Source organism: Molossus molossus, unplaced genomic scaffold (genome assembly GCF_014108415.1).
Source record: "Molossus molossus isolate mMolMol1 unplaced genomic scaffold, mMolMol1.p scaffold_m16_p_13, whole genome shotgun sequence".
NCBI classification, from domain to species: Eukaryota; Metazoa; Chordata; class Mammalia; order Chiroptera; family Molossidae; genus Molossus; species Molossus molossus.
The window spans coordinates 19,794,089-19,820,515 of record NW_023425348.1 but is presented as its reverse complement, the minus strand read 5'-3'; the positions used below and the strand labels follow the sequence as shown (position 1 = coordinate 19,820,515).

General features: G+C 40.2%; 2 protein-coding genes across 2 annotated transcripts in view; both read right to left on the bottom strand.

Annotated features, from left to right (window-relative positions):
• TMEM123 (transmembrane protein 123) overlaps positions 1–26,427 on the bottom strand; it is a 54,021-nt gene that overhangs the window by 23,184 nt on the left and 4,410 nt on the right. The gene's annotated exons all lie outside the window — the stretch shown is intronic.
• Positions 999–26,427, bottom strand: part of LOC118627708 (trifunctional enzyme subunit beta, mitochondrial-like) — a 29,157-nt gene continuing 3,728 nt past the window's right edge. The window contains 4 exon segments of the mRNA XM_036258177.1: positions 999–2,156; positions 2,158–2,236; positions 2,238–2,578; positions 4,161–4,256. Of these exon segments, the coding sequence (XP_036114070.1) occupies positions 1,206–2,156; positions 2,158–2,236; positions 2,238–2,578; positions 4,161–4,256 (1,467 nt within the window). The 3' untranslated portion in view covers positions 999–1,205.

Below are 26,427 nucleotides of genomic sequence, written 5' to 3'. Positions count from 1 at the left end.
TCCTGCTAAGGGCATGTACCTCGGTTGCAGTTTGTCCCCGGCCCTGGTTGGGTCAACCACTTGATGTGTCCCTTTCACGTCGATGTTTCTCTCTCTCTTTCTCTCTCTCTCTCCCCCTCCCTCCCTCCCACTCTATCTAAACAAAAAACAAAAAAATGTCTCGGGTGAGAATAAAAAAAAACCAAAAACTTTAATGGATGAGGAATTGCTTCAGATAATGGAGAAAATAAAATGGAACTAGCTTTGCTTAGAGAACCATGTAAAATGGAGTTGGAGGCCACCGAGGAAGTGGGCCTAGAATCCTGCCTTGGTTCTCAGAGCTGCGACTAAATTGGAAATCTATTGCTAAACTCTGCTCAAGGATGAACCATAGACATCCTGAACAACTGTTTTGTGGACATATATGGACTACTATCTCCTTGTAGTTTTCACCTCCCTCCTTTGCATGCCGGAACTAATCCACCCGTTAACCTAGCCAACACCCTTCATTTGCATGAAGAACCTAAATGGGAACTGAGCTAGTGGTTTTTTATAAACCCTGCCTTTGTTCTCTTTAGTTCAATTTGGGTTGCTACTTGATTCTGCGCCTCCTGGATTGCAATCCTTTTTGCCCCTATAAATGCTTTTTCTTTTTCATTATGGCCTAAACCTATTCTTTGGTTAACACTTTTTTTTTTCTCCCCCAATATCTCTCCACTTTATTAAGGTTAACCAACATGGTATTTATGTTTCTCAACATTCACTGTAAGTTTTCAGTGATATTTGGATTCTGAATTATCTTTCCATAATTAAGTAAATATAGGCACATTGGTTTGTATTTACAGAAAACACTTAGCTTTAGGTCACAAACAGAAATGAGTATAATTTGCAAATGTTACAAAGATGATTTCAAATCTCAGCTAACCTCTTTTCCAAACTTCAATCACTTGTTTAGTCATTAATGAAGATAACAGACCAAAAACAAATGCTTAAATGTATCACGTGTGAGTTTCTGGTGACTAAGAAATCCTTGAAAAAGCATTAAACTGTGATTATTGAAAAGCTCAAGACACTGGCAAGGCTTAATTGCAAAGTATTTAACAGAAGGCCACAAATTTTATTTTCCTAAGAGGAACTAGGAACTATAAGTGTCATTTAGTAATGCGCTGAAATGGCATTGCCTTGTGTGAGTGTTGCACAGAAACTCCAGGTCACCGTTTCTTGATCTACTTCGGATAAGTTTCCACTATCATAGCATGGCCCTGCCCTCCAGTTGCACACACAGCCACTAAACCAAACTGGCCTCCTTCTTTTCGTAATCTGTTGTCAGCTGCCATGACCAACCGACAGCCAGCGGCTCCAAATGGGTGTCCCAGGAACAGCGATCCACCCCGGTTGTTAAACTTCTCTAAAGGAGGCGCTCCAACCTTAGTTTTTCTACCCATGTAGTTTTGTGCAAACCAATCAGAATCCATGGCTTTAAAATTAGCCAAAATCTGACCGGAGAACACTTCATGAAATTCAAAAGCATCAATATCATTCATTGTTAATCCTGCCTTTTCTAGAACTTTTAAAATAGCATATGTTGGTCCGAGCAAAAGTTGATCTTTTGGATCTTGAGACACATACACAAACTCCCTCAAATATGCCTTCAGCTTATAACCCATGGCCAGAGCCTTTTCCTCTGCCATAATCAGCATTGCAGATGCACCATCAGTCAGGAAAGAAGAATTTGCGGCTGTCACTGTGCCATAGGGCTTGATGAATGCAGGTTTTAGTTTGGCTCTCTGCTCCAGGGAGGAAGGACGAATGCCATTATCTTTGGTAACTGTATCTTTTCCTGGTACTTTGAAGGGTACAACATCAGAAAGCAGACCTTCATCCTGTGCCTTCTTGGCCAGGCTATGCGAACGCAGTGCATACTCATCCTGTTCCAGCCAAGAAACTGCAAAGGCAGCAGCCAGTCGGTCTGCAGAGTGCTCCATGGTCTCACTGGTGGAGAACTTGGCCATTGCAGGGAACTCAGGTGCTAGGAAATTCAATCTGAATTTAGAGATTAAAGATAGTCACTGACCCAGAGTCTTGGCCTTATTGAGCTCAAGCATCATTTTCCTTATTTTCTTTGAATGACAAATAGGGACATCAGACATTAATTCTACACCACCTGCCATGATCAATCACATCAGGCTGGCCAGAAGCAATCAATCCAAAACCTGTGGTCATGGCTTGATTGGCAGAGATGTAAGCCATGGTGACAGTGAGCAGGAGTCTTGTCAGAGAAGCCAGCTCCAAGGGCAACCTCTCTAGCCACATTGCTTGTTTTCACTTCCTGTATAACTGTACCAAAGATGATATAATCAACAACTTCCTTTGGAACATTGGTCCGATGCAATAAACCTGAAAGTGCCGCTCTAGCCAAATCATGTGGCATTAGGTCTTTATATGAAGTGCCTGACAGCAAAAATGGAATGCGAACATCATCCACCACCACGACATTTCTCACATTGGGTTTTGCCAAGGTTTTCTTTGATTTAGTCTGGGCAGCTGGGAGGAATGGCTCAGAGGTCTTATAGAAAATCTGAGGGCCCAGTTTGATGTACTGGGAAGGTTTTTAAAAGTGTAAGATGGAAATCATTTTGCAATCTGCGTTCACATCCGCCAAGGTCCCCGCTGTTGGAAAGGTTTGGGCCCAAAATCTGGTTAACACTTCTTATGGATGAGCAAAGAAAGTGGTTTCTTGAGATGAAATCTACTCTTGGTGATGATGCTGTGAGGAATGTTGAGATGACAACAAAGGATTTAGAATATTACATAAGTTTAGTTGATAAAACAATGGCAGAGTTTGAGAGGAATGGCTCCAAATTTGTTAAGAAGTTCTACTATGAGTAAAACTCTATCAAACAGCCTCTCATGCTACAGAGAAATCATTTGGGAAAAGAAGAGTCAACCGACGTGGCAAATGTCACCGTTGTCTTATTTTATATTAGCACAGCTACCTCAACCTTTAGCAACTACCATCCTGATCAGTCAGTAGCCTTCAACATTGATGCAAGACCTTCCACCAGACAAAGATTATGGTTTGCTAAAGAATCAGATGATGGTTAGCATTTTAAAGCAACAAAGTATTTACAAATTAAGGTATGTACTTTTTTTAGACAATGCTATTGCACACTTAATAGACTATAGTTCAGCGTAAACATGACTTTTGTATGCACTGGGAAACCAAAAATTCGTGAGACTCACTCTATTGGAGTGGTCTGTAACTGAACCCAAAATATCTCTAATGTATACCTGTATATGTTAATGAAAATAATTCAAAAAGCAGTGACTACAGCCCTGGCTGGTGTGGTTAGAGCGCTGGCCTTTGGACTAAAGGGTCGCAGGTTCAATTCCCAGTCAAAGGCACATGCCTGGATTGTAGATTCTATCCTTGGCCCTGGTCGGGGCATGTGTGGGAGGCAACCAATCGATGTGTCTCTCTCACACTGATGTTCCTCTCCTCCCTCCTCCCCCCTTCTACTCTCTCTAAAAGTCAATGGAAAAAATATCCTTGGGTGAGGATTATTAATTTTTAAAAATACTTTTCTTTATTTATTTTAGAAAGAGAAGAAGGGAAAGGAGAGAGAGATAGAAACATCGACGAGAGAGAATATTGATCAGCTGCCTCCTACATTCCTCCCAATGGGGATCAGTCCACAACCCAGGCATGTGCCCTGACTGGGAATGGAACCGGCAAACTCTTGGTGCATGGGTCGATGCTCAACCACTGAGCCACACCAGCTAGGCTCAGGTGAGGATTATTAAAAATAAAATAAAATAAAATAAAATAAAAAGCAGTGACTGCATATTTGCATATATTAAGAAATTATTGGTACAGTCTGACTAGGGAACTGAGCACGGTGCATGCCTGCCCGACTCAGTCTTAAAATGAAGAGATTTACCAGTTTTGGAGCCTGATCTGCCTTTACCCAGGCAGAGGAGCTGAGTCATAAACCTGCCCACTACTGAGTGAAACTCCCAGCCCTGCCCAACCAGAAAGGCTGGCAAGAACACCTAGAAGCTGCATAGCCTAGGAGTGTTCGAGCAGAGTCCAAAAGGCAGAGCTGATAGTCTGCAGAGATAGCCAGTGGCCCTATTTGGCCAAGGAGGTTGGGGCACAGGTCGGCTTGAGTCTTACTTACCTTGGAGTTAGTTATCCCACTGTGAGTGGAGAGGGAACTTAATTCATAACCCTGCCCATAGCTGAAAATGGCCTTCAGCCTACCCAACCAGGGAACCTAAACAGAGAACATGGGAAGCTGTATAGCCCACCAATAGCTATGCTTACAGTGACACTTGAACAGAGAGCATAGCCAGCAGGTTTCACTGTCTGTAGAGCAAAACTGGTGGCCCATTCTGGTTAGGAAATTCAGTGAACATGTAACAGGGAATAATTACTAACCATGAAATGGGATTAGAATAAAATATATTTAACAAACTGGTAAAAGGAACTCACATATGGATAGCTTCCTTATTAACGTATTGTAGGCATTAGTATTTCCAGTTCCTGCTTATACAAAAAACAGCCTTGATCATGACTTCAGTTGACACAGTTCGCCCCACTGCAGGAATTTGGCTAGCACTTACCAGTCCCAGTGTGCTGACATTAACAATCCATATCAACCAGCAAGGACACTGCCTACTTGTCCACAGCCCCTCCTCCTCATCCCTTTGTTCTGATTTCCCTCTCCCTTCCTATAGAAACCCCTGCCTGCACTCAGATGCTAAGATGGGCTTTGGACAGGAGTCCCCCAAATTCTTGAGATGCCAGCACTTAAATAAACTGTTTTCCCTTTTCACCAGCATCTGTCTCACTAGTTTGGTTTTTGAGGTGGCAGGCAATTGAACCTTGGTTCCAGTTACAAACCATCTTGTCTGATTTGGGTCCCCAAACAAGCTGTGCAGGCCCTAGGGCCCATCCTGCTGCCCAACCAAGGCAGAGAAACTAATTAATCATCCCACCTCCTGCTAAATATAGTACCCAGTCCCAACCATTAAGAAACCCTGATCAGGGTACCCAGGCAACCATGGAGCCCATCCCACAGCCTCACTTATGCAGGGAACCAAGTCAGCAGTTATAACCAACTATTCCCAGCCAGTGGTACCCCTTCTTCCATCGACCTCAAAGCCCAGACAGTGACCTCACCCAAAACAGACCCTGAGAGTAAGCCCCATCAGCCCAAAGGCATTACCAGCAGACATGTCCAGAAACCCAAACTGAGACAAAGAACTTTCTCTGTCAAAGCAAACCTGTAAAGTCTGGAAAAGGAGACTGCTTATTCAAATGTACATATACCAAAGTAAGGAATCACACACAGATCACCAAAACAAAAACAAAACAACTAGTAACAATGACACCACCAAAGAAAACTAATAAAGTTTCAATAAGTAACTCCAAAGAAGTGGATATCTAGGAACTGTCAAATAATTCAGAATAATAATCCTCTGAAAGTTTAGTAAACAAGAACAGACACAAAGACAACTAGGTGAAATCAGGAAAACAATGCATGAACAAACAGAAAAGTTCAACAAAGAAATAGAAACCATCAAAAACAAAACAGATTTGGCCCTGGCCAGTTTTGCTCAGTGGTTAGAGCATCGATCCATGGACCAGAGAGTCCTGGGTTCAGTTCCTACTGAGGGCACATACCTCAGTTACAGTTTGTTCCCGGCCATGGTTGGGGTTGTGTGTGGGGCAACCACTCGATGTGTCTCTCTCTCTCTCACGTTGATGTTTCTCTCTCTCTCCCTCCCGCTCTATCTGAAGATAAATGCAAAAAGGTCCTCAGGTGAGGCTAAAAACAAAACAAAACAAAAAACAACACAGATTCAGCTGAGGGTTACAACCCAAAGTTCATCAAATAACTGAGACTAATAGCCTCCAGGAAAAAGCTAGAGGATAACTGAACCTCTCCTGGGCTTGCAAATAAACCCGGGAAAATAAGACATGGCAGTGGTATTTAACATGGGTCCTCCCATACTCACCCAAACCCAGAAGAAGAAGCCACAATCAGCAGAACACGAACACCCACAGGGAAAATTTGGCAGGCTCCAAAACCAAATGAGACAGCCAAAATGGTGAAATAAAGAAACAAATCCCAAATAAAAGAACAAAAGAACTCCACTGAAGAAGAGAGAAATGAAATGTAGTTAAGCAAGTTATCAGAGGTAGAGTTCAGAGCAATGATAATGAGGAAGCTCAATAGCATGAGTAAAGAGCTCAACAGCATTAAAAGATATAGAAACACTGAAAACCAACCAAATGGAAATAAAGAACACACTGGAAGAAATAACTAGCAGAGTAGAAGAAGCTAAGGACCAGATCAGTGAATTAAAAGACAGGGTAGAAAAAAAAATCACCTAATCAAAAAACCAAAAAGAGAAAACAATTAAAAAACAGGAAGACAGCCTAAGAGAAGTTGGGACAACTTGAAACATAACAACATCCACATCAGAGGAGTTCCAGAAGAAGAAGAAAATGAGCAAGGGTTAAAGGATATATTTTAAGAAATATGACAGAAAACTTCCCAAACTTGGTGAAGGAAAAAGGCATTCAAGTTCAAGAAGCACAGAGAGCCCCAAGTAAGAAGAACCCAAACAGGCACACACCAAACACATAATAATTAAAATGCCAAAAATTAAAGACACAGAGAATCATAAAGGTAGCAAGAGGTAAGCAACAGGTTACCTACAAAGGAACCCCCATAAGATTATCAGCTGACTTCTCAACAGAAACACTACAGGCCAGAAGGGAGTGGCACAAAGTAATCAAGGTAATGAAAAACAAGGATCTGAATCCTAGACTACTCTATCCAGCAAGACTATCATTCAAAATAGAAGGTGAAATAAAGAGCTTCCCAGACCAAAAAAAAAAAAAAGGGGGGGGGGGGCTAAGGGAATATATTAGCACCAAACCAGCACTTCAATGTTAAAAGGACTGCTGTAATTAGTAGAAGAAATAGGAAAAAAAAAAAATATATATATATATATATATAACCACAATAAACAAAAATGGCACAAAAACAAAACAAACATAAACCCCACAGCTGAAAAATACAGTGACTAGAGTGAAGAATTCAATATATAACTTCATAAGCAAATGACCATGAGAAGAATCTGTGACCTAGAAGATACAACATTTGAAATCAGTCAGTTAGAGGAGCAGAAAGAAAAAATAAAAAAGAGTGAAGAAAGCTGATGGAATGCATAGAACACAATCAAAAGAAACAATATCCACATTATAGGAATTCCAGGACGAGAGAGAAAAAATCAATTATATTTAAAGCAATGATGGCTGAAAACATCTCATTTCTGGAGGGAGAAATAAATATCCAGATCCACGAGGCCCAATGGACCCCAAATAGTTTAAACTCAAATAGGGTTACACAGAGACAAATTACAGTCAAGCATTGTTTAATGGTGGTAATACATTCTGAGAAATGTCGTCAGGCAATTTCATTGGGTGAACATTACAAGATTTACTTACACAAACCTAACTGTTATAGCCTACTACTCATCTAGACTATATGGGATAGCTTATTGTTCCTAGGCCACAAGCCTGTACAGCATGTTATTGTACAAAACATGAGATTAAATCAAAGCACAAGAGAAAATGAGGTGATCAAGAGACTCAGTAAACACAAGATATGAAGCTTCTGCCAGCTACTGACACACATTTTACAGAAAGCTTTTTTTAATAAGCAGAAAGAGTATACTCTAAAACAGCAGTATAGTGTAGTAAATAAACTAATAACAGTCATTTATTATCATTACCAAGTATTATGTACTGTATATAATTCTATGTACTGTATATTTTTTTTCTTTTTAATCCTCACCTGAGGATATTTTTCCATTTATCTTCAGAAAGAATGAGAGCGAGGGAGGAAGGAAGAGAGAGAGAGAAACATCGATGTGAGAGAGACACATCGACTGGTTGCCTCCTGTACAACCCTGACCAGGGTCGGGGATGAACCACAACTGAGGTATGTGCCCTTGACTAGAATCGAATCAGCAACTCTTTGGTCCTCTGACTGATGTGCTAACCACTGAGCAAACTGGCCAGGGTTATACTATATTTTTATACAGTTGGCAGTGCAGTGGGTTTGTTTACAGCAGCATCACCATAAATGCGTGAATAATGTGATGTGCTATGATGTTATGAGAGCTGTGAGATAATTAGGTAACAGGAATTTTTCAACTCTATTATAATCTTATGGGACATCATAAATGTAGTCTGTTGTTGAATCAAATGTTATTATGCAATGTATGACTGTATTAAATTATCAACAAAAACAAAGAAAGAATTTTGAAAGCAGTAAGAGAAAAAAAGAGAAATTACATACAAGGGAACCCCCCCCCCCAGCCCATAAGACTGTTGAAAGATTTCTCAACAGAAATGTTTCATGCCAGGAAACAATGGGATGACATACTCAAAATACTGGGGAAAAACAATACCTGCCAACCACAAATTCTATACCTGGCACAGCTATCCTTTAGAGAGACAGACTTTCCTGAACAAGAACTGAGGAGTTCATCACCACTAGATCTGCTTTACAAGAAATGCTAAAGGATGTTATTTGAGTAAAAGAATGCTAATTAACATCATAAGAACATAAGGAGGTAATATAAAACTCACTGATAATGGTAAATATAGAGTCAAAGCAAAATTCTGAAACATGGCACTGGTAGTGCATAATACACTTATAACCCTTGTTTAAAAGTTAAAAAACAAATGTAGTAAAAATAACCACAACTACAATACTCTGTTGTTAACTACACAATATAAAAAATTGTTAACTGTAACATGAATAGCTTAAAATGTGAGAATAGATGAAAAAGTGTCAAGTTTAGAATTCTATTGAAGTTAACTTGTTTCAGTTTAAAATAGTGTTATAATTTTAAGATATTTAAGTAAGTCTCATGGTAACCATAAGGGGAAACGCTGTAGTACTTACATAAAAAAATATAATAAAAAAGTCAAAGCATGCTGGTACCAAAAGACATCACAAAATACACATACACACACACAGAAACACAGCAGGATACAAAACAAGGAATAATGGGTCTACAAAAGAGCCAGAAAAATATTAACAAAGCTGGCAATAGTAAGTCTTTACTTGTCAATAATTATTTTAAATGTAAATAGGTTACATTCTCCAATTAAATTCTCCATTCAGTAGAATGGCTGAATAGATATGAAAATAAGATCCAGTGATATGCTACCTACAGCTGACTCACTTTAGACTTAAAGACATACACAGCCTAAGAGCAAAGGAATGGGAAAAGACCTTTAAAGCAAATGGTATCCCAAAATTCCCAAGGGCAGCCAAACTTATATCATTTTGTTGGTAGCCCAACAAATACACTCTCAACTAAAAATGGTAAAAAGAGACAAAATCATATAATAATAGAATGTTCAATCTATCAAGAAGTTATAACTGTAAATATTTCTGCACTCAACACATATGAAGCAAAAATTAACAGAGCTAAAAGAGAAAGAGAGAGAGAGAGAGAGAGAGAGAGAGAGAGAGAGAGAGAGAGAGAGAGAGAGAAACAGCAATAGGTGGGGACATTAATATCCTCCACTCTCAACTATGGATAGATCATCCCAATAGAGAAGATCAATAAGGAAACAGCAGATTTAAACACAAAATAACAAATAGACATAACAGATGTATACAAAACATTCTAACATAAAGAACATTCTATCAGCCCACAGCAGATACACATACTTTTGAAGGGAACATGGAAGATTTTCTAGATTAGACCATATGTTAGGCCACAAAACGAGTCTTAGCAAATTCCAGAAGACTGAATTCATACCAAGCATCTTTTCTGACTGCAATGCTATGAAACTAGAAATCAACAACAGGAATAAAATTAAAATTCATAGAAATTAAGTACATAGAATACATAGAGATTAAACAAGCAGTCTCTTCAACATTCAATGGATCAAAGAATAAGTTGAAGGGGGAGTGAAAAAGTATCTGAGTCAAATGAAAATGGAAACACAACATACCAACACTTACGGGATGCAGCAAACGCAGTTCAAGGAAGAAAGTTCATAGCAATAAATGCCCTCATTAAGAAATAAAAAAGATCTCAAATAAACAACTTTAAGTGACTAGGAAAAGAACACTGAGCACCAATGAGCAGTGGTCAGAAATAATAATGGCTGAAGCAGAAACAGAGGACAGGAAAACAATAGAAAAGATTAACAAAACTAAGAGTTGGTTCTTTGCAAGGATAAACAAATTTGACAAACCTGTAGACTAATCAAGAAAAAAGGAGAAAGGACCCAAATCAACATATTATAAATGAAAAAGGAGACATTGTAACTGACACCACAAAAATAAAAAGTCATAAGAGACTACTATAAATAGCAGTAAGTCAACAAATTGAACAACCTGGCAGAAATGGGGAAAGTCTTAGAAACATACAACCTACCAAGACTGAATCAGGAAGAAATAGAAAATTACTTTTAAGGAGACTGAATCAGTAATCAAAAATCATAAAATGAAGGAAAAGCCGAAGACCAAATAGCTTCTTTGGCAAATTTTACTAAACATTTATAGAAGAATTAATGCCAATTCTCAAACTCTTCCAAAAAAAAAATCAAAGAAGGAAAGAATACTCCTGAACCCACTTTTGAGCCTTATCTGGATACTAACACCAGAAAAAGATACTACTGGAAAAGAAAACTATAGGCCAGTTATCCCTGATGAATAAATACAAATGCAAAACTTCTCAAGGAAATTGTAAACTTTTGGAGAGTTAGTCCCTATTCTCCGTTGACAGCTAAAAAATGGGCTTTTATCAAATTTAAACAATGTTAACCACAGTAACAAAAACACAATACTACTAATGTAACTACTATTGCTTTGTCCCATCCTTCTCTCACCCTAACCAAATCTCCTGGAAAACAATCTGTCTCTGGATTAATTACTGCAATATCTTGTTTTGGGGGGTCTTTCATTGGATGGGGTGGGTGAGTATCCCAAGATGAGAATAATTCTTTTTTCTTTAACTTATGTTTATTGTTGAATGTATTACAGATGTCCCTCTTTTTCCCCTCCTTGACCCCCTCCTCCCTGATCGCACCTCCCTCCAGCTTTCCCCACACTATTGTCCGTGTCCATTGGTTATGTATATATGCATATAAGCTCTTTGGTTTCTCTCTTCCCACCCCACCTCCCCCCTTCCCTTTGAGGTTCATCAGTCTAACAACCAATTTGTACTTCTTAATCTTTTCATGTTTTTCACCCAACTCCCCTCCCATCAGGCAACCAACAAAAAGTTCTCTGTATCTATGAGTCTGTTTCTGTTCTGCTTACTCATTTTGTTTGTAGATTCAATTGTTGATAGACATATATTTATTACCATTTTATTGTTCATATATTTTTTTTATCATCTTCTTCAAGAAGACCCCTCAACATTTCATATAATACTGGTTTGGTGGTGATGAACTTCTTCAGCTTTTTCTTGTCTGGGAAACTCTATATGGCCATCGATTCTAAATGATAGCTTTGCAGGACAGAATAATCTTGGTTGTAGGTCCTTGCTTTTCATCACTTTACATATTTCTTGCCACTCCCTCCTGGCCTGCAAAATATCTTTTGAGAAATCGGCTGACAGCCTTATGGGAACTCTGTTGTAGGTAACTAACTGCTTCTCTCTTGCTGCTTTTCAGATTCTGTCTTTAACCTTTTGCATTTTGATGATGATGTGTCTTGGTGTAGACCTCTTTGGGTTCATCTTGTTTGGGACTCTGTGCTTCCTGGACTTGTATGTCTGTTTCCTTCACCAAGTTAGAAAAGTTTCCCGCCATTATTGTTTCAAACAGGTTTTCAATTTCTTGCCCTCTCTCTTCGCCTTCTGGCACTCCCATGATGCAAATGTTGGTATGCTTGAAGTTGTCCCACAGGCTCCTTATATTATCCTCATTTTTTTTTTTTATCCTCACCCGAGAACATTTTTGCATTCATCTTCAGATAGAGCAGGAGGGAGAGAGAAACATCAATGTGAGAGACACACATCGACTGGTCACCACCTACACGCCCCTAACCGGGGCCAGGGACAAACTGCAACCGAGGTATGTACCCTTAGTGGGAACCAAACCTGGGTCTCTCTAGACCACGGGCCGATGCTCTAACTGCTGAGCCAAACCAGCCAGAGCTATCCTTATTTTTTGGGGATTCTTTTTTCTTTTTGCTGTTCTGATTGGACATTTTCTGCTTCCTTATATTCCAAATCAATGATTTGCTTCTCGGCTTCACCTACTCTACTATCAATTCCCTGTAAATTATTCTTTATTTCAGTTAGTGCAGCCTTCATTTCTGACTGGTCCTTTATTATGCGCTTGAGGCCCTCATTAAGTTCACTGAGGTTCTCACTAAGTCCATTGAGCATCCTTTTAAGTAGTGTTTTGAACTCTGCATCTGTTAGATTGTTTATCTCCATTTCATTTAGTTCTTTTCTTGGAGTTTTGTTCTGTTCTTTCATTTGGGACGTTTGTCTCCTCATTTTAGCTGCCTCCCTGTGTTTGTTTCTATGTATTGGGTATAGTTGCTATGTCTCCTAGGCTTCCTAGGATGGCCTGTTGTAGTAGGTGTCCTGTAGGATCCAGTGGCACAGCCTCCCTGATCACCCAGCTGGGCCTTCGAGTTGCACCCCAGATATGGACTTTACACTCTTCTGTTGTAATTGAGTCTTGATTGCCATTGGCACGTCAGTGGGAGGGTTTACTCAGGCTGGTCAGCTGCAAGGACTGACTATGCCCACTAACCACTGAGGTCTGACTACCTTGGATGATCAGCTGTGCAGGGGCCCACCACACACAGCAAGATTTACTTTAGCAGGGTTCTGGTACCCACTAAGTCCACTACTTGGAGTGTGTCACTTGTGGATGTGATTGGATGGTGGTGCTTTGCCGTGGTCTGAAGCTGTCCACTGGGTGTGCTGCCTCTGGGGCAAGGTCAGCCTCTGCCTGTGTTCACCAGACAGAAGCTACAAAGCGATCTGCAGATGGCTGCTTCTTGGGCTGGGCTTGGAGATGCCCAGGCAAAGCCAATCTGTGAACCAAGACTGGCTGCTTCTAGTGCTGGGCCTAGGGCCACTCAGCAAGAGGTATGGAACTTGTTGTGGCCAGATGCTGCTTGTTTGAGAAAATTTAGGAAAATCTGAAGCAGGAGCCAAAACAGGCCAATCCTATGGTAATGCCACTGGAAACAGCTTGAGTGGGCCAGAAAGTTGAGTGGTGCAGGGCCTCGGGGAATCACCAGGGCAGGGCAACCAGTGTGAGCCAGGTTGCTGGAGTCCCAGATATGGTGGCCATCTGCCTCCTCAGGGGAGGGCTCACCAAAGGAACAATGGCCTCCACCAGCATGTCTGTCCAGGGGAAAGCTGCCCCTCCAGTCCTCGCTTCAGTGCTAAACAATTCAGTTCTTCCCGTATGTCTCTGGTGCCTTTTGAGCTGCCTCCCCTCTGTGCTGGAGCTCCGAAGGAGGGAGTCCCAGTAAGTCTGTGTGCGAGCCGTTTAAGAAAATCTGCCTGGGGCTCCAGCAGCCTCAGCCTCTCTCAGCCTCAGTTCCCGCTGGTTTTTCCAGCCAGAGTGATGGAGACTTCTCTTCCTGGCACTGGAACCCTGAGCTGGGTTCCATAGGACCCCTCAGTCCTCAAGGAAGACCTTCCCAGCTGAGGTGTCCTCCAGATTTTTATCGGCCACACGTGGATGTGGGACCTGCCCGTCCTCGCCTCTGCCCCTCCTACCCATCTCGATGTGGCTGTTTCTTTAGTTTCGCAGTTGTAGGACTCCCATTCAGCTTGATTTCAGGCGGTTCAGAACAATGGTTGTTCTATAGTTCAGTTGTAATTTTGATGTCCATTATTTTCTTCATATCCCCACTAGTTAAGATTTTATAATTCTTTACAAAAACAAACAAACAAAAACCTAACCCTATTGCAAAAGCAGCCATGTTTTTCACCCACTCACCAGTCTACTCAGCAAGAGCAGCCCCCTTCAGCCAGTCTCAAAGTCAGTCAGTCTCAAAGGCAGATTTTCAGCCTTAGTTATACATTAGAATTACTTGGGCATGTTTTATGGCTATTCTGTACCTCAGGTTTAACTGGTCTTAAGTGGCACCCACACCTGTCGTTTTAACATTCCAGGTGATTCTAATGTGCTACTAAATTTGAGAAACACTGCTTTAGGGTTTCTTCCATTCTAAGGTTTTAAAATTTTTAAAATTAAAATGGAACAATATAACTGCTAGATGATAATTTTTAAGATTTGTCCTGCAAGAAATCTCTTTAATAACTAGATCATGCAGGAAGTTAAAACCACCTAATTCTAGTGATTCAATAACCCCCACCCCAATCTTTCTCAAAGACAAAAAAGCATATCAAGTGAGGTTCTCTTCACTCTCTACTTTTCTCTAGTCCCAATTCTCTGCCCTTACTCTTTTCTTGTCTTTCTCATGAGGCTTTTGCACTTCAGACATACACCAACCACTCTCCCCCACCCAGCCTGCCGTGAGCTCTCAGTTGTTTTCATTCTTTAGCAAAAAAAAAAAAAAAGTTTTTTCCTTTGAGTTTAGAGAGAGAGGAAGTGAGAGGGAGTGAGAGAGAGAGAGAGACAGAAACATTGATGAGAGAGAACATTGAATGGCAGCTTCCTGCATGCCTCCGACTGGGGATCGGGCCCACAACCTGGGCATGTGTCCTGACTGGGAATCAAATTGGTGACCTCTTGGTGCATGGGTTGACGCTCAACCACTGAGTCACAACAGCTGAACTTGTTCTCATTCATAACTTCTCCCTGCCAACCCTCATAATAATTCCCAATATAGGGTGGCCAGGTGTCTAGTTTTTCATGGGACAATAAAACATTTGAGCTCAAACTCAAACACACAGCCACACCCAATCCATCAGGAAACCTGTCTTCATTTCCACCACCACCATCCTGGCCCACCATCCATTTGGACTAACTTGTTTAAAACCCTGCAATGGGCTCTGGCTGGTTTGGTTCAGCGGTCAGAGCATTGGCCCACGGACCAAAGAGTCCCGGGTTTGGTTCCCGCTAAGGGCACGTACCTCTGTTGCAGTTTGTCCTCGGCCCCGGTTGGGGTCGTGTGAGTGGCAGCCACTGGATGTCTTTCACATCGATATTTCTCTCTCTCTTTTCCTCCTTCTCTCCCTCCCACTCTATCTGAAGATAAATGCAAAATAAATAATAAAACCCTGCAATGGTTTCCTATTACATTTCTATCAAATCCAAACTCCCTGAAGGACTTCAGCAATCCCCTTCTCAATATTACTTTCATTACCTCTTTTATGTGGGTGCAGAGCACAGGTGTTCCTGCTTTGCCAAAATGTCACACGGCCCAAACAACCCAGGCATCTCCTTCTCAACAGGAAGACTGACCACAGCACAATCCTGGTGAGCCAGGCAAGGTCCTGTGTCCTCTAAGATCTGAAGGTCCTGTCCATCCCTTTCCCATGCCCCTCCTGGCATCAAGGCCTGGTTGGAGTGGCTTTATCTGAACAGAGAAAAGGAAAACGGAGTTGCCTAGGGACACGGTACAGGCATGTCTGGGAGATACTGCAGGTTCAAGTTCAGACCACCGCAATACAGTCAGCCCTAATCTTTTTGCTAGTGGAGGGTCTTGCTTTCCATTTGTAGAAACCGCAACACCTGCAAAGTGCAGTATATGAAGCACAATAAAACAAGGTGCACGTGTACAGGGAAAGGCCCTGTAACAGAGAGCATCACAGGAGTCCAAAAGGGGTCACTGTGGGCTGAGAACAAAGAGAAACACATTTAATTTTTATTTGTGCCAGGTGCTATTTGAAAGCCAGGTGCTTTATATGTATCTCATTTATCCAGTGAGACAGCTACAGTATTTCATCAGCTCAATTTTATAGAACTAAGGCACAGAGAGGTTCAGTAACTTGCCCAAGTTTACTTAATAACAATGCAATTAGTCTTCCCTCCAGTACACATTCTGGTGGAAAACTACTAAAACTAGTGAATCAAATTCATTGTGGAGTAAATATGTAGTCAAACCAGTTTCTACTGAACAGTCAGGTAATATACTAATATTGTCACTTTTCAACTAGTTGTTTCCATGCCATAAGATGTAACCACAATAAAAATGTTTTGTAAAAGTTCTCATATTAAGAAACTGTGCCTATGTAGTTAAGTTTAAGCTTAAAAAAAACTAGTAAACTAAAAATAGTTGGTGAAAGTGATTTTAATGATTAAAAAATGCTTTGCTGCAGTTTCCAAAATTTCTATAAAACTATATACTATATTTATAATCAGAAAAGAAATAAAGACAAAGACAAGCTAAAAAAATGAAAAGCCAATAAATGACAAACAATCTAATTAAAAAATGAGCAAAGGACCTGAACAGACATTTCTCAAAAGAAGACATACAAATGACCAATAAGCACATGAAAAGATGCTCAACATCTTTCTTTAGTCATCAAAGAAATGCAAATCAAAACCACAATGAGATACTGTTTCACACCCACTAGGATGGTTAGAATAAAAGAGTTACATAATAATAAATGTTGGTGAGAAAGTGGAGAAACCAGAATCTTCATACACTGCTTGTAGGAATGTAAAACTGCAGCCAACAGTCTGAAGCAGTTCATTAAGCACAGAGTTACTGTATGAGTCAGCAATTCCTCTCCTAGGTACATACCCAAGAAAAATGAAAACATATGTCCAAATAAATATTTATTACAGCATTATTAATAATTGGCCTAAAGGTGGAAACAACCCAAATGTCCCACAACCCAAATGTCCTTCAATGATGAGTGGATAACCAAAATGTAGTATATACACACAATGGAAACTTCTTCAGCCATAGAAAGGAATGAAGTACTGATGCAAAGCTACAACTTGGACAAACCATGAAAACATGATGTTACGTGAAAGAAGCCAGTCACAAAAGACAACATGGTACATGACTCCATTCATAAGGAAGTCCGGGATAAGGAAATCTATAAAGTCAGAAAGTAGATTAGTGCTTCTTAGGACTGGGGGTGGGGGGTGGGAGTAGGGCATAAGGACATGAGGGCACTGGGTTTCTTTCTGAGGTCATGACAATGTCCTAAAATTGACTGTGGTTGCATATATCTGTGACTATACTAAAAATCAATGAACTGTACAGGTGAAAACAGTGAATTGTAAGGTATGTGAATTATATCTCAATAAAGCTGTTTTAAAAAAGAAACCAAGCCCTGGCTGGTTTGGCTCAGAGGCTGGAGCATCAGCCTGAGGACCAGAGAGTCCCGGGTTCAGTTCCCACTAGGCCCTAGCGGCTAGGGGCATGTACCAAAAGAAAAAAAAGAAAAAAAGAAAAAGAAACCAAAAACCCAAAAGTCAATATGAAAATATTCTCAAATTAACTCATAGTTAAAAGAATGTAACTCTAAACGGTGAGACTTTATTAATCACACACCAGATTGGTGAATATTAAACTATCTGGTATTGTCCAGCACTGTCAAGACTATAGGAAATGGGCACCTCTAGTACTGTTAGCAGCTAGTGGGACTAAACTGGTGTAATCTTCTTGGATGAAAATTTGGCAATATATCACCAACTAAAATACATATACTGTTGACTCAGCAATTCCACCACTAGCAAAGAGCACCACACACCAAGGCTGACCGAGGGATACTCACTGTAGCACTGCTTGAAATAGCAAAGACACACTGGACTTCTGGTCGAGATGGCGGGTAGGTAAACACCTTATCGCATCCTCCCACAACCACATCAAAGTTACCACCAAACTACAGAACAACCATTATTCAAAACCATCTGAAATCAAGCTGGATGGAAGTCCTACGACTACAAAATTAAAGAAGCACCGCATCCAGACTGGTAGGAGGGGCAGAGGTGGAAAGGGCTGGTCCCACACCCACGTGTGGCAGATAAAAATCAGGACACCAGGACTGGAAAGGTCCTCCCTGAGGTCTGAGGGGTCCCCGTCCCACACCAGGGTTCCAGCTCAAGTTTCCAGTGCCAGGAAGAGAAGCCCCATAACTTCTGGCTGGAAAAACCAGCGGGAACTGAGGCTGAGGGAGGGAGGCAGATGGAGCCTTAGGCAGCTCCTCTTAAAGGGCCCACACAAACTTACTCGGACTTGCACCTTCCAGGCTCCAGCATGGGGGAGGCAGCTTGAAAGGCACCAGAGTCAGATGGGGAAGAACTGAGTTGTTTGGCATTGGAGCAAGGGCTGGAGAGGCAGCTTTTTCCTGGACAGAGGTCCTATCAGAGGCCTTTGTTCCTTTGGTGAGACCTTCCCTGAGGAGGCAGATGGTGGCCATATCTGGGACTCCAGCAACCTGGCTCACACTGGTTGCCCTGCCCTGGTGATTCCCTGAGGCCCCGCCCCACCCAGCTTTCAGGCCCACCCAAGCTGTTGTCAGTTGCTTTACCATAGGATTGACCTGTCTTGGATCCTGCTTCAGGTTTTCCTAAATTCTTTCAAACAAGCAGCACCTGGTCTCAGCTAGCCCCATACCTCTCCTTAAGTAATATACAGAAACAAACACAGGGAGGCAGCCAAAATGAGGAGACAAAGAAACAGGTCCCAAATGAAAGAACAGAACAAAACCCCAGGAAAGGAACTAAGCGAAATGGAGATAAGTAACCTGATAGATGCTGAGTTCAAAATACTGCTTATAAGGACTTAGTGAGAACCGCAGTGAACTTAGTGAGGGCCTCAAGAGCATAAAAAAGGACCAGTCAGAAAGGAAGGAGGCACTAACTGAAATAAACAATAATTTACAGATTCAGTAGCAGAGTAGGTAAACCCAAGAAGCAAACCATTAATTTGGAATATAAGGAAGCAAAAACCACCCAATCAGAACAGCAAAAAAAAAAAAAAAAGAATCCAAAAAAATGAAGAGAGTGTAAGGAGCCTCTGGGACAACTTCAAGCGTGCCAACATTCGCATCTTGGGGTGCCAGAAGGAGAAGAGAGAGAACAAGAACTTGAAAACCTGTTTGAAACAATAATGGCAGAAAACTTCCCTAACTTGGTGAAGGAAACAGACATACAAGTCCAGGAAGCACAGAGAGTCCCAAACAAGATGAACCTCAAGAGGCCCACACCAAGACACATCATCATCAAAATGCAAAGGTTCAAGACAAAGAGAGAATCTTAAAAGCAGCGAGAGAAAAGCAGTTAGTTACCTACAAGGGAGTTCCCATAAGACTGTCAGCTGATTTCTCAAAAGAAACTTTGCAGGTCAGAAGGGTGTGTCAAGAAATATTCAGAGTGATGAAAAGCAAGAACCTACAACCAAGATTACTCTATCCTGCAAGGCTGTCATTTAAAATCGATGGACATATAAAGAGTTTCCCAGATAAGGAAAAGCTAAAGGAGTTCATCACCACCAAACTGTTATTATATGAAATGTTGAAGGGTCTTCTTGAAGAAAAAGATAAAAAATATGAACAAACAAAATGGCAATGAATACATATCTATCGACAATTGAATCTACAAACAAAATGAACAAGCAGAACAAAAACATTCTCATAGATACAGAGAAATTTTGTTGGTTGGGAGAATGGGTGAAAAAGGTGAAGGGATTAAGAAGTACAAATTGGTTGTTAGACTGACAAACCTCAAAGGGAAGGGGATTCGGGGGAGGGAATAAACCAGAGAACTTATTATATATATGCATAATCAATGGACACAGACGACAGTGTGGGGAAAGGCAGGAGGAGGTCGGGAATGGGGAGGAGGGGGTAAATGGGGGAAAATGAGGAACATCTGTAATACATTCAACAATAAAGATAAGTTAAAAAAAAAAAAGAAATAGCAAAGACTGCAAATAACCTAAATGTCCATCAGTAGGGAACTGGGTGAATGAGTTATGCTGCATCCATACCAGGGACTACCATGAAGTCATTAGGAAAGATGAGGTGTGAGACCAACCAGGTCTCTGTTTATGTTAATGAAAAGCATATATACTGTATATGGATTACACTTAAATTATGTTTCAGGAGGAAGCATGTGAAATTGGTTACCATTTCTGGCTTGAGACAATATATGAATGGTTGTTCCACCAAGTGAGATAAGAAATACAATAGCAGATCTTTGGGTGGAAATAAGGAGTCTGGCTTTTGAGTGTTAAAGTACATTTGGGAAAAGGTTTGGTGGGGCTCAATGGAAAATGGAAGACTGGTATTATATAGTATTTTACATTTTCATGTACATACTGTTTTGACTTTTTTTAAAGCATGTATATGCTTTAGTTATATTTTATAATAAATTTTAAGCAAAAATACACATTAAAGACACAGACAAGCAAAATGATAGAGCCAAAAGTTAACATCTGATACCAATTACTGCTTAACTCTAATCAGTACATCAGACAAAGTCTCCTCTTAAGAACTTTATATACGTGGGAAAGTTACTCTTGAAAAATCCTTATTACTCAACATGATGGGATAAGTCTGAATTTCAGTCTGAAAGAAGACATGAGAGTGCAGAGCTAGTCTGCCAGCTTTCTGCAAAAAAGAAGTATTTACTGGAAAAGATAGAAAAAGAAGTGCCATGTATTCAATTCCAGCTGAGTTCATTCTACAATTTAAACTAGAATTCGGATTCAACAAGGACCTACTGTGCAGCCAATGTGTGCCAGACCCTTCTCAGGCTTTACTGAAAGACAAAAGGAACCCAGAATCAGGTAATTTGGCTTTTCTGTCCTAGACCCACTTTTTGGAAGGGAAGTGGGGGGCAGCTAGGTTTCATCATTTATACCAACTTTTGTTTTTCTTACTTTTGAGGAAAAAAAATTAATAAATGCCTCTAACTTTTATTTTTCTCTTATTGTTTTGTACTTTTCAGCGTTTCTGGGATTTTTGCATGTTTTCTCAATTCAAGTACTTTCCCACCCCCTGTTTATCTCTCCTAATCCAGGTTCATCATACTTCCTCTCCCGCCCCTACAAACCCAAGCCAGCATTCACAATTTCCTGGGTTTTCCCAGAACTCATTCAACAGACTCAGCCCCATATCTCTAACCCTTAAAACGATTTAAAATGTTAAATATTTTCTTTTACAGTTCATCCAATATGAAGCACAACAGCAGTTCTGGTCTGAATTGGAAACATTTTGTTGGGCTCCTAATTGCAACTTTAGAATAGAGGCATGCTTCAGGAAAGAAAACACCAGGACAGTTCCATTTTATTATTACACCTGCTGTCCTGGGGCGGCAGAGAATATGCAGGTGCATAGTGGCTTAGAATCACTATGCCATTTTAATGCTTTCAGAGCTACCCACCTGCCTAATACATTTTTTTTCAAATCCTCACTCGAGAATATTTTTCCATTTATCTTCAGATAGAGTAGGAGGGAGGGAGAGAGACAGAGAGAGAAACATTGATGTGAGAGACACATGGATTGGTTGCCTCCCGCAAGACCCCAACCAGGGCCCAGGATGAACTGCAACCAAAGTACGTGCCCCTGGCTGGGAGCGAACCCGGGACTCTGATCTGCTGGCTGAGGTTCTAACCACTAAGCCAAACGGGCCAGGGCTCCAATGCATTTTTTAAAAGACCTAGAGAAGTCAACGAAGTTGCCAGAATCCAAATATCCAGCCTTCTCTTCTGGAGCTTGTTTTACTGTTTCTGATATCTCAAAATGTAAATCTTTTTTGTTGTTGTTAATCCTCACCTGAGGACATTTTTCCATTTCTTTTTAGACAGAGTAGAAGGGAGGGAGAGAGGGAGGGAGAGAGGGAAAGAGAGAGAAACATCGAGAGAAAAGACACATAGATTGGTTTCCTCCTGCATGACCCTGACCAGGGCCCAGGATCAAACCTGCAACCCGGCACATGCCCTTGACTGGAATTGAACCCTCAGGTCTCTAGGCTGATGTTCTAACCACTGAGCAACAGGCCAGGGCTCAAAATATAAATCTTAAATCTTAAATATTGTATTTCTGTTTCCTAATTTCCTAGATGTAGTATTGTAACTGGCAGTCTACACATACCACTGCATGCCAGCCCCAGTGACCTACCTGCCTGTGCTCCTTGGACACAAGAGGCTCATTCCAGTTTCACCTGCACCAATTACACCTGTCTGCAATGCTCTTCCCTCCGGTATCTATAGGGCTGGCTCCTTCCTGTCATATAGGTCTCAGCTCAGATGACCCCACCTCAGAGAGGTCCTCCCTGTCCACAAATCAGAACGAGCCCTTCCCTAGTAATTCTCTACCACATTCATATTTTTTTTATCCTGTTTATTTATTTTTTTAAATCATGATCCCAAACCATCTTTCCTAGTTGTTTCTCTCCTTATAGTTTGTATCTCCCCACCTGGATATAAACTTCGTGAGAGCAGGGACTTATCCAACTTATTTACCACTAGATGACTATGCCTAAAACAGTGACTAGCAGCATGGGCAGTCAAAACAAACATCTGTTCACTGAATAAGTGAACATAACATTGCATGATTTTCCTACTTTACATTCCTTATGACAATATCTGATGATGTTAAAAATTACCAGCAATTTTTACATGCAATCTCAAAAGCATGAGCTGAACACAATGGTCTTTGAGGAGCTGAAGCAGTGATGTACAAACAAATTCTTCATAGTAGTTAGGGAAATTCTTTCCTGTATCCAATCTCTAGTTAAAAACAAATAACAATATCTATATGTCTGTCTGTTTAATCTAATCTAATCTAATGTATCTATCATCACTTGCATCTAAAGCGACCTGTCAAGTCAACTGGTTCTTGTGTTTGAGTAGTTTTTCAACCTAGCAGGAAGTTTCCATCTAATACTTCTTTCATACACAAAACATTTTACCCAAAACAGATAAGTAGAATAAGGTACTATGCAATGTGGAATTATGTATCTGATGAATTCTTCCCACTTCAATAAGACTTTATTGTTTCCATTGGGGTAAAAAATTGGACTACAGAATTATCTGAGTCAGCTGTTCCCAAATTTCCACTGACTTCTGCAGAAATCTAAGCCCAATTCACATTCATCTGCTCAAATTTGCTATGGTCCTGCCATGTCTATGGAGAAAACCAACCCTATTAGTGTAGCCCGGGTGACTGAACCAAGGATGGGTTACCAAGCCAAAGGCAATTATGTATAGATGGAACGTTAAGGGAGATCAATTGCTTTGAAACTGGCTTGATACCAATTAGGCCCCAAAAAGGAGCTTCAAACTAGATGGTAGTACCCTGACCCCCTCAGATTCCTCTTTTTTGGGGAAGCATCAGTGCTAAGTAATCAAAGAGAAGGCTGTATCCTGAATGATAGTGACCTGTTATTCTGGCTACAGATGAGACCTGCTGTCCATCTGAACTATGCCACATTCTCTTGTATCCTTGCCCAACTCCTGTTACTAAAAATCATCTGGGCATATGTCTCCTTGCACAATAAAGAATAAATTTGCCCAGCCGGTATGGCTCAGTGGTTGAGGGTTGACCCATTCACCAAGAGGTTGCTGGTTTAATTCCCAGTCAGGGCACGTGCCTGGGTTGCAGGCTCAATACCCAGTAGGGAGTGTGCAGAAAGCAGCTGATTGATGATTCTCTCACATTGATGCTTCTATCTTTCTTCTGCTCTCTTCCTCTCTCTCTCTAAAAATCAATAAAAATATATTAAAAATAAAAAAAGAAATTAATTCATCCACAGACCCTAAAATATAAACCCTCTAACTATACATGAAACGGGAAATTATTTTCTCCATAATCTGAAAACATTAACAAGTCCCTGCAGAAAAGAATGTCAAAAAGTATGGCTGTCCTCAAATAACGATTAGAGCATTTGAAAAATAAAAGAACCATTATATATAATTCAGTAGTACAATTGGAAAGTAACCTTAATTCCACTTCTTTGACTTCAGGTTTCTATTTTGCTCTATAAAAAAGAAGAAGAAAAACCCCAGGCTATAATAATGGATAAGATCAGAGCATGGCCAGTCATGTCTGCAAAATATATACAGTGGTTTTTCAATAAAGTTAAGTCAGCAATTATGAAATATGTATTTAGTTCCATAATTCAGTTCAGCCAACATGTATGCATATCTGCTATATACTGGGCATTGTGTTAGGAGCTAGGATGACTAAAACCATAGATACCACTTTCAATAAACTTAGATGGAGACTTAAAAAAAAATAATAGAAAAAAAAGATTTACGGAATCCAATATGATTAGTACTATAAAAGTGACAGGCACCTGATGCGGTAAGTAATATTGCTGGCAGCCTTCACTTTTTCCTGGAATCCACATTACATAGGACTTTGCCAGAGAAAGATATTATTTTCCTTTTGGGATTTGTGCCAAATAAACTGGGCTAAATAAATAGCACCAAACAAATTGGTAAAGAGTATGTTCAAAAAACAATGTTTTAACAATTAGAAGCATCCATGTTACTATAAAAGGAAATATTAAGCATCATATCCTATAAAAATTCAATGTTACATAAGGGTTTTCAGGATTCAAAGAGGATAAGAGAAACATAACAGTTATGGAAAGTGTTACACATGAACAAAAAGAAATTGTTTATAATACCTGTTTATCTGATCTCTTTAGAAAAAAATTTTTGAGGCAATGCTTTCTTTTTTTCTTGATAAATTTCCCTGGGTAGAGGGGCATCCAAAATCATCCAGCGACTCTGGAGCGGTTCTCACAATATTGTGCTGATCTTTAACAACTGTTCACAGTTGATGTCAGCAGTGGTATATCTTTGCTAAAAAGTGTTTTTTAAAGTTAAGGCCACACCACAGTTTTAGAATGTTCTCCAATACAGAATTAGAGTTAATAAAGGTCAACAGGAAAAAGACACCTAAGAATTAGTAAACTATTTTAAGAAAACCCTCCCACAACTGGCCAAAAATAATCATTATTGCATTTTGAGGGAAATCTATCTAGTCTTCCCCTCCAATAAATTTTTTTGTAGAATTATTAAACTAAAATAAAAATATATCTTATCTATGTTCAGCCAGCAACCAGTAGAAAAAAGGCACAGATAATGAAAAGCACAGAGGTAAGATAGGAATATGAACCACCCAGGCACTGGGACACCTACGAGAATAAAACTGCACAAAGTTGCACAACAATGAATCCCCACCCCACCCCAATCCCCGAAAGAAAAAACCCCAAGAAGCCAGAGCTTGGTCCATTTTGTATCCTTAGCATCTAGAACGTGTCAGCACATTAGAGATACACAAATATTTAGTAAATAAAACTAGAGAAACTGGGTCTAGTGATAGGATCTGTGTACCTTTTTTTCTACTTTCTACTTCAGTCAACTCTGAAGAAAAAGAATAAAAAGATAATCTAAATATTGCTCACAAGAAACATGCCCTGATGGTTTACTACTGATATTTACATCAACTTGGTTTCTATATCTTTCCATGCTGGTGAGCTCAGAATTCCAAGGAGAAATCCATTTGTCCCACACTAAAAGCACTGGACAAACGTCTTAATTGTTTCAATAGGGAAGCAAGATAGGGGGGAAGGGGATTGAAGTCTGATGGTTGAAATGTAAGTAGGGTCTGCTTACAGTCTGCCATAGCTGACCAACTGAAAGTAACTTGTTTCATCAGCAAGACCAGCAGACTTAGGTATTCATATTTCATGTCTACTGGCAGAGTGCAAAACATTCACACCTAAATATATGCTTCAAAATGCAGTAGGAAATTCTAATATGTTTTAGTTTTAGAATTTATTCACATCTTTGCTAGACTGAGAAAGGCTATTTATCCAGTGGACTACCATTTATTAATGCCTACTATGGGCAGCCCTTAAAGTAGGCTTTAGGGATTCATGAATAAATGATGGTTAAACAGGTCAGTGTAACAGTTTTTGTGTACTTGCCTGGCTGATATTACTTTATGTATTCTAGACAGATGAACCTTTCTAAAGTCATGTGTTGGCTTACTAATGGGATTTTGAGAAGTGTGGAGGGTTTTTTGCTTGAAAATCCTATAAAAATAAATGCCTGTGATGAACACACATTTAATATTTAACTAAGAACACTGGCAATATATGGTGGTGGTATGGGAAGGGTAGATTATTCCGCAATAAGTTCTAAGGTCTACTTTTGCCACCATTGCTATGAAACATACTGTCAGTAAATCTGGAACTGTATTACTAGTTTTTCAAGAAAACACATAGCTTATGTAACAAACACTTATATAGAACTTACTATGTGCCAGCCACTGGCTAATTATCTAATAGCTTTGCCAAAATTCATTCACTCACATGAGAACACAGGGACTGGGGACAGAGAAACCAATTTCTGCTACTACAACCCTGATCTTCTGAGTGGGGTGGAACATCACAGGAAGGTCCTTTTCTATTCACGGATGCCCCTTGGTCTTGCATCAACAACACCTCTAACTTCATACAATGTAGAAAAG